This window comes from Miniopterus schreibersii, assembly GCF_964146895.1.
Source record: "Miniopterus schreibersii genome assembly, chromosome: 12".
Classification (NCBI taxonomy): domain Eukaryota; kingdom Metazoa; phylum Chordata; class Mammalia; order Chiroptera; family Miniopteridae; genus Miniopterus; species Miniopterus schreibersii.
Genome location: NC_138112.1, coordinates 38,829,726 through 38,838,725, shown reverse-complemented (window position 1 = coordinate 38,838,725; position 9,000 = coordinate 38,829,726). Strand labels below are relative to the sequence as shown.

The 9,000-nt window shown below is 50.7% G+C and overlaps 1 protein-coding gene across 1 annotated transcript; it reads left to right on the top strand.

The window, feature by feature from the left end:
• Nucleotides 1–266: 266 nt before the first annotated feature.
• On the top strand, nt 267–6,544 carry HPX (hemopexin). The gene is made up of 10 exons (XM_081153094.1): nt 267–392; nt 543–607; nt 707–778; nt 955–1,070; nt 3,112–3,265; nt 3,923–4,135; nt 4,375–4,506; nt 5,672–5,802; nt 5,882–6,044; nt 6,180–6,544. Exons 1-10 carry the CDS (start codon nt 310–312, stop codon nt 6,437–6,439), a joined length of 1,389 nt encoding a protein of 462 aa, XP_081009220.1. The 5' UTR covers nt 267–309; the 3' UTR covers nt 6,440–6,544.
• The last annotated feature ends 2,456 nt before the right edge of the window (nt 6,545–9,000 follow it).

The following is a 9,000-nucleotide window of genomic DNA, read 5'->3' as shown; positions in this document are numbered from 1 at the left end:
ATGGGCCACCAGATCCATCACCAAGGCGATGAGAGCCACAGCTGCGCATCAGTGGCACGGGCAGGCAAGTTACTGCTCAAACGTCATTGAAGGGGGATGGGGCCTCCTGCCGGGAAGAGTTAGTTTTGGACTCGGATTTCTCTCTGGACCCTGACCTTATTTACACTGATGTAATCAGCCAATATTGGCCTAGTCCTTAGAGGCAGCTCATGCCCAGCAGGCTTGGAGGTGGGGGCGGTACTGTTGCCATCTCTATAAAGGGGGTTCAGCCAGGTGACCAGAGCTGTCCTGTGGTCTCTCCAGCTCAGCATGGCTCGGGCACCGGGAGCACTAGTTGCCCTGGGGTTGTTGGGCCTGTGCTGGTCTCTAGCCATTGCCCACCCTGTTTCTTCGTGAGTAAAGTTGATGCTGGGGAAGGAGGACTGGGATCTGGGCTAGAGTGGGACAGAGCCAGTTTTCAGGCCTGGATAAGTTTAGGGTTAGGAGCTAAGGAAGACAGATTGTGTCCATTGGACCCAGACATCTCTCTGTCTTCTCTCTAGGACTGGTGCCTCTGGGCATGGAGCTGAAGGTGGGACTAGGACCAAGCTGAACCCAGACATGCTCGGTGAGGCCCCAACACCCTGAGTGTGTCTATCCGTCTGTGTCTCTGCATTTTACCATCTGACTGGTCTTTTACTTTGTCATCTCCCCATCTCCACCTCAGAACTCTGCTCAGATGGCTGGAGCTTTGATGCCACTACTATGAGTGAAAATGGAACCATGTTGTTTTTTAAAGGTAGGAGAGGCTGGGGTTGGGGCATTTGGGACCTCAGACTTGGTCCCTTTTACCGAGGGTGTATCCATCGATGGGAAATCTTAGGAATTATCTGAGAATATCGCTCACAGCTTCTCTGTAATTATCTCAGTAGGCCAACACTTTGTTCTGGGTCTCTCAGTGAGTGCATTTTTCAGGGGAGTACGTGTGGAAGGCTCACCAGTGGGACCGGGAGTTGATCTCAGAGACGTGGAAGACCAGCTCTGTGGATGCTGCCTTTCGCATTGGTGGCCACAGTGTCTTCCTGATCAAGGTACTGATGGGTCAAGGTCAGGGCCGGGCCAGGAAGTGGTGGAATCCACATGAGAGACTCTCCCCAAAGTGGTCCTGGCACCAAGCCCTTACCAATAAGTTTCAGGTTTCCTCCCCGTGCCTCCCTTTCCTGAAAAAACTCAGGCGAAGGCAACGTGTGCACGTGAGCCTGGCGGGCACAGTATCAAGGGCTATTTTTATTTTTTTTAAAAATATATCTTTATTGATTTCAGAGAGAGGAAAGGAATGGGAGAGAGAGAGAGAGATAGAAACATCAATGATGAGAGAGTCATTGACTGGCTGCCTAGCCCGCAACCTGGGCATGTGCCCTGACCGGGAATCAAACCTCGATCTCCTGGATCCTAGGTCGATGCTCAACCTCTGAGCCACGCCCGGCCGGGCCTCAAGGGCTATTTTGCATCCCAATCTTCATCCAGACCTCTCTGCTGCTCCTCACCCTGTGGCCATCTTTCCCTTCGTGGTGACTTCTTCCCTTGGCTTCCGTGACCCTGCATCAGGTCCTCTTCATGTGGTGCCCAGGTTGTTCACACACAATGGCATCTGGCCCAGGGGGTGAGGGATGGATGAAACCCAGCCTACTGTGCTTATGGAGTCATGTGCCCTGGCCCAAGCTGTGTCTGCCAGGGGGAAGGACACCTTCTCCTAACCTGCACAGAGTGCTGTGAGGTTGGGGTGGTCTTCACTGCCAGCTTTTGTTCCCTCCTGTGTCTTTTCCTGCTCTTTTCAGGCTTTTCATGCTTGGCCAGTCCCTGAATGTTCCTCAGGGATCCATCCCAACCCTTCCATACGCTCTTCCTTGGTGATGTCTACCACTGCCCTGGCTCTGAGGTCTCTCTCTGGTGTGGGCACCAGATCTGGATTTCTCCCTGGAGCTCCAGACATCTCTTTCCAATTTCCTGGCAGACATCTTCGACTTAGATGTCCCATCGGTGCATCCCCCCAACCTGAACTTAGTATCTTTCTTACAAGTTGACCTTTCCTCCTGTGTTCCCTATTTCAGTAAGTGGCACCACCATGTGCCAGTTCCTGCAAGCCAGGTGCACGTGGCTCTCAAGATCTGGCCCTTGGTTACCTTTTCAGGTTTATCTCCCATCCCCCGCCACATTCACTATGCCAGCTACAGGACACTCTGAGCATGCTCTGTATGTGCTGCTCCCTCTGCTGGGGACACCTTTTCCATACTTGTCTACTTGGAAAATTCCTGCTCAGTTTTTAATTCTTGGCCCAAATGCTTCCTCCTCCGTGAAGTTTTCCAGACATTCTCTAGGTAGATCATACACTCCCCCTATATTCCCCGTGCACTTCACATCCACCTCGGTGTTACATGGCTGGGACAGTGGGATCCCTTTCTGTATTTGTACAGAGAACTCCTTGAAGGCAGAGACAGAGCCTTATCCCTTAACCCCCTATATCTGGTATATAGTAGTCATTCTTGAATTAATACATGAATGGACAAATGAACAAATGAATGTATAAGTGGATGAGTGACTGCAGGACCACTATTTTTGGATGTGTTTGTCAACACTAATGGTGTTGAAAGTAAGTGTGCCATTGGGGTGTCCATTGTACAAACCAGATGTGTGTGTGTGTGCGTGTGTGTGTGATTGTAATAGTGGCGGGATTTACACAAACTGAGGGTATGTATTTGTTTAAGGCAGGGGTAGGGAACGTCCGGCCCCCGGGCCATATCATTTGGTCTGGCCCTGCCACAACAACAGCAGGCGGGACTCAAAATTCAATAAATTCAATGAAATATTTGACCAAATATAGCAGGCTAATTTTTAAGTTGATAATTTTGTATGGCCCGAGAATGATATTATAAATATCTAAATGGCCCTTGGCAGAACAAAGGTTCCCATCCCCCCTGGTTTAAGGGGACAGCACATTGGTGTCCACAGATGGACTGGGAGTGTGGGGGCTCCCAGAGGGTACTGTATACATGCAGCAGGCCAAAGATGTGTGTAAATGCAGGACGGTGGAACAAGGGGAGCACCATGGGTAAAAAGCGCTTTTGTATGCAGGGTGACAAAGTCTGGGTGTACCCTCCTGAGGAGAAAGAGGAAGAATATCCAAAGCTGCTTCAAGATGTGTTTCCTGGGATCCCATTCCCAGTGGACGCTGCTGTGGAGTGCCACCGGGGAGAGTGCAAGGACGAGGGCATCCTGTTCTTCCAAGGTCAGCTCACGCTGGAACGAGGGGCTGGAGCCACGGTGGCTGGTGGTGGTAGGAATGGGGGTGATTGTGGAGTCACTATATGGAAGGAATGAAATAGGCCAGTTATGATCTCAAGGTCAAGTAGGGGAAGGAGAGGAAGTTATCCTGGGGAAGGTAAGTGGGTGTAACTGCTAAAAGTTCCTCATTGTTCCCCATGACCCTTAGGACAAATCTATGTTCCTCGGTCTTACATACACGGTCCTCCATGACCAAGGCCCTATTGACCCCCCAGCCTCGGCTCTCATCATCCCCTTACCTTGAATGTGAAGCCCCAGAAGCCCTCTGCTGCCCCTGTGCACCGTTTCCTCCATGCTTCAGACTTTCCTCTTTCTAGAGTTCCGTCTCCCCCTCATGTCCGCCTTGTAACTGCTGCTTCAGATTCTAAGGGTCACCTTCTCCGGGAAGTTTTCCCTGACTCTTCCCACTCCCCTTGCTGAGCTGATCAGGTGCACTTTTCTGCGGGATTTTATTGTATGATCACTCTCTTCAACTGTTCCCCTGCTGGACTGTGAGCTCCAAGTAGCCAGGACCGTCTCTAGTCCATCCTAGAGCCCAGCATAAGCACAGAGGAGGGAACAGACTGGCCTCACCGAATGCTTGTTGATTGATTGGACAAAGGTAACCACACGTGGTTCTGGGACTTGGCTACAAGAACCAAAAAGGAGCGTAACTGGCCTGCCGTTAGGAACTGCTCCTCTGCCATTCGATGGCTCGGCCGCTACTTCTGCTTCCAGGGTAACCAATTCCTGCGCTTCGACCCTGTCACCGGAGGGGTGCTTCCTAGGTACCCTCTGGATGTCCGAGACTACTTCATGCCCTGCCCTGGCAGAGGTGAGAGAGCCCCGGCCCCTGGGACTCACTGGAATCCATCCTTATGCCCCAGCTCCCACCTTACCTCTGTGGCGTAAGACCCTGGCCCTTGCCCTGGTCCCATCTCTATTCTGGCCCTTCCCAGTTGTCCTCGTGTGGTGGAAGCCCGCGCTCCACTAACCCAGCCATCTCCCCCACTCAGATCTCATCTGACCTCCGGCCTCTGCCTTTGTTCCCCCTTGCCTGTTTCTCCCTCCAAGGCCACGGAAACAGGAATAGGACCAACCATGGAAATGGTACCCACCATGGGTACGGGGAGGTGCGCTGCCGCCCAGATGTGGTCTTGTCTGAACTGCTGTCTGATAACCATGGTGCCACCTACGCCTTCAGTGGTGAGATACCCCCAAGTCCCCCATCTCTGCCCTCCACACCTCCCACCCCTTTCACCTGCCTACCATCCCTGATACGCTCCCTCCATTTTCACCGTGTCCCTTACTCTGTCCTTCAGCTCCATCCTTAGCACGCCTTTCATCCCTCTTCTCCTCTGATGCATATTGTTCAACTTGCCTCTCCTTGCCCAGGCCTCTAACTCCGGCCTCCCGGTACCGTCTACTCCCATGTCTGTGCCCTCTCTGGAGCTCGCTGGGTCCCTAGGACTCCTCATATTACCTTTGCTCTTATGCCTTTCCCAGTCCTCTGGTGCCCCCTGAGCTTATCCTCAGGAGCTCCATCTTTTCCCAGGTGCTTGGCTCCTGTCCAGACCTCTGGGAACAGCATTACCTGGGTATGAGATGTTCCCAGTACTGAAAACCAGCCAAGAGCTATTGGGTCCCTTAGACCTTTAGGAGATAGCTTCACTAGCCCAAGGAGTTTTCTTTTTTGAGTGACCAGTGGAGACACCTCTCTCTACACTTATGGCATTAATTGATAAAAGCTGTCTAATGATACCTTGGGATGCTCTGGGGTTAGTGACAGGTGCTGACCCACACTCGAGGACAGCTCAGAGACAAGAGTGAGCAACCATGTTATACTCAGCCCAAGTCACTTGTATGATCAGATACAAGTGTCAAATAGAGGTGAGAACAGGGAGTAGTGAAAATCCTTTTTTTGCACCTAACTCCTGGACAAATTGGATCAGACATGACTACCAAGCTATGAATAAAAATGCAGTCACAAGATCATATCCCTGTAACAGGAATGCATGCTGCAATGAGACCATACATCTGTGATGAAACACAGACCTGCAGTGAAAATATAGACCTCTGCCAAGAGTATATGCCATAGTCAAAGCACTTAAGTATCAGGAGACCATGGAGCTCTGGCAAGTGCATGGGACCACTGGCAGACTCTGTCAGGCCCCTGCTGGCTCCAGTTCCAATCAGGTCACAATGCCCAACCTTGCCAACCAAGTCTTTCTCTATGTCCAAGTCTTCTTCCCTCTTTGCCTCTGGATGCGTTTTCTCCTTCCTCTCAGGATTCACCCCTGTATCTGTCACTTGCCTCTTCACTGCCTGGCCTTTTACCACCAGCACTAGAGGTTCCTCTGATACCCCACAGGGTCCCACTACTGGCGTTTGGACACCAGCAAGGATGGGTGGCATAGCTGGCCCATTGAGCATCAGTGGCCGCGTGGTCCTTTAACAGTGGATGCTGCCTTTTCCTGGGATGATAAACTCTATCTTATCCAGGTACGTGCTGGGGGAGAGACCTGAGGTAGAGACTGGGAGGATGTCCAGCTCTGTGCTGACTCACGTCTTTGCCTTCTAGGGTGCTCAGGTGTATATCTTCCTGACAAAGGGAGGCTACACCTTAGTAGATGGTTATCCAAAACGACTGGAGAAGGAAATAGGGAGCCCTCCTGGGATGAGCCTTGCGGCTGTGGATGCAGCCTTTATCTGTCCTGGGTCTTCTCGACTCCACATCATGGCAGGTGAGGGGCATCTGGGTGCTAAGGGGTGGCTTGTTCTCCTTCTCCATGACATAGATCCCCATCAGGGCCTGAGAAGGGTTAGGTCAAGATCCCCATGATGTAGAAGCCATATTATATCTGGTGCCTTCTTCCCAGGACGGCAGCTGTGGTGGCTGGACCTGAAGTCAGGAGCTCAAGCCACATGGACAGAGCTTGCTTGGCCCCATGAGAAAGTTGATGGGGCCCTGTGCACGGACAAGTCCCTCGGCCCCAATTCATGTTCTGCCAATGGCTCCGGCTTGTACCTCATCCATGGCCCCAATTTGTACTGCTACAGCAATGTGGAAGAGCTGAGCGCAGCCAAGGCCCTTCCCCAGCCCCACAGAATGAACAGCCTCCTGGGCTGCAGGCACTAACAGGGCTTCTGATGTAAGTCTGGGCCAGAGCCTTCTCCCCGTTTTCCTTACAATAAAACCAGAGGGCTTCTTGGCTTGAAGCAAGGGGCCCTGGTTGTGAAACAGTCACATTTCTTTCTTTGAACTTTTTAAAAAAATATATATCTTTATTGATTTCAAAGAGAAGAAGGGAGAGGGAGAGAGAGAGAGAGAAACATCAATGATGAGAGAGTCATTGATCGGCTGCCTCCTGCACACCCCCTACTGGGGATCGAGCCCGAAACCTGGGCATGTGCCCTGACCTGGAATTGAACCGCCATCTCCTGGATCCTAGGTCGATGCTCAACCGCGAGCCACCCCAGCTGGGCTCATTTCTTTCTCTGAATTGAGAGGTAGTAGCATCTCTTTTAAGGGTTTCTAGCTCAAGTGAGGCTGTGGGAGGTAAGGGAGAGGAGGGATGAGGGACAAACATCATTTTTGCCTAGATGATCCTAAATCCAGATCCTAAACTGGCTTCTTCTGGACTATCTACACATAGAAGGAAACAGGGAACCAAAATTAGGAAAAGGATCTGCTGTGTTTACACAGCAAGTAAGAGGCAGAGCAGGGACTCTGACCCGGCCTGCTAATAACTGGCCATAGCTCGGCCCCAAAGCATCAGAAAAATAGGGCTGGGGACAGCTTTTCATGTGCCACGTGGACTGGCTCAGAGTTGGCATTTGAGGGCCATGGAAGCCCTCAAATTGTGGTTCCTGTGGTTTGGGCAGCACTACACTAGAAAACGAGGCTTTGGTTGCCATGAGTTAGGTTATAAGAAGAGGAATGAAGTTGAGGTGGGGAAACAGAGAGAGGCCAGCTGTATGTCAGAGTTGAGCTGGGAAGAGGGGAGAAGGAATGACTCAGGGACCTGGCACCATGAAACACATTTGCAGAACACTGGGTGGTCCTGCTGGCTACCCTTTAGCCCCTGTGAATGTAGCCCTAGATGGTGCCCTGTTTTGATAGAGGTTGCAGTTGTTGGTTCTTTTCTGATCATAAATGGACCGAAGCTTTAGGCTCCAAACTTACAACCATTTGCCTGGACAGTGGGTCTGGGCTACAGGCAACTGGATCTCAGGTGAGACTCTTTTCCTCCTCTACCTTTTCAACCAAGCAGAGGTTAGAGACTGGTTTATTTTAGACTAAAAGAAAAGCCTCACACTTCAGCAGGGGACCCTTACTCTGAACTTTCATATCCTGACCTCAATGACCTCTTCCATAAACTGGGTATAATATAGCCCATCTCCCCCTTGTATTCTCCCAGGAAGGGGCCCTGGAAGTAGACCCGGACTCTGGCCCGTGGCCTCATCTGGTTTGCGGTCAGCCCCTCCTGACCTGTGGCCCCTTGCTCGTGGGTAGGCAGGCACACTGACAAGCTCAACTGACGCACTGGGCTTTGCACTGGGAGGCCAGCCATAGAGTGGCTCCGGACAGGCACCAGGCTCCTTTGGTTCAGGAGAACTGCCTGAGGTTCCTTCACCAGCCTTGATGACTGGGGAGGGGAGTGGTGCCAGGGGACAAAATTAGGTCTTTGAGGTTCCACCCAGGATTTGAGGTTGGCTGGAGGAACCTAAATGTAACAAAGCAATGAAGGAATCTGAGAGATGCGGTTTTCAGATTTCTAGTCCTGTTAGTACAGGGGAGATTATAGAAGAGTGGACGTGGCCATGAGTACCAACAGGCAACATCTGCCACATGTATTCATTGCACTCTTGGTCGCAGGTGACAAATTCCAATTCAAAGTGGTGTAAGCAAAAAGGAAACTTACTGACTTATGTGACTTCAGGCAGAAGTAAATATAGGTGTTACAGTGATATATTATCAGGCATCTGTCTTTCTCCATCCCATAGCTCTGCTTCATTCTCAGGCAGGCTCATAGTTCCTGGTGGCAAGATGTCCAGCAGACTTACGTTCCACCAGCACCTCTAGTTGCAGGAAAATTCCTGGATGTGATTTTCGCCAGCTCAGATTTAGTCATGTGCTCATCTCTGAATTGATCACTTTGATCTAATTATGGGTTAGCAGCCCAACACTGAAGTGGGTTGTGGGACTTGGGTGATTCCAGTTTGAATGACTTAGAGGGGATGTGCCTCATAGAAAACGAAGGTGCTGTTACCAACAGAAGGGGGAATGGATGCTGCACAAATGACAACAAAGGCAACAATAACATGTCCATGACAGGATAATACTTACCTTGTAAGGTTTTTCTTGTTCTGCATCCAGCCCTCCTTCCCTTCCTCAGCTAGACTAAAAATATTGATATCACTAGGCATCAAATATCTCAACCTCTTGTCTACTCCCACTTTATTGATTACCCTATCTACACCCTTGTCCCCACCCCTATGTCCTTAGCCTATAAAGTTCAGGTGTCCAGTCCTTCTGAGTCCTTGATCCCACCTCCTCTCCTTGTCTCCAGCATCTCGCTCCATCTCTCAGCTTCTACTTTCTTTACTTTCAAATTCATCTTCTCTACTGGTATCTTTTTGTACTGTATACCCATGTTCAAGTTTATACCATATGTTAAAAAAAGACAAACCAGAATC

Coding starts and splice junctions, on each gene's coding strand:
- HPX (XM_081153094.1), top strand. CDS start 310: ATGGCTCGGGCACCGGGAGCACTAGTTGCCCTGGGGTTGTTGGGCCTG. Junction 393..542: donor ATTGCCCACCCTGTTTCTTC/GTGAGTAAAGTT, acceptor TCTTCTCTCTAG/GACTGGTGCCTCTGGGCATG. Junction 779..954: donor AACCATGTTGTTTTTTAAAG/GTAGGAGAGGCT, acceptor TGCATTTTTCAG/GGGAGTACGTGTGGAAGGCT.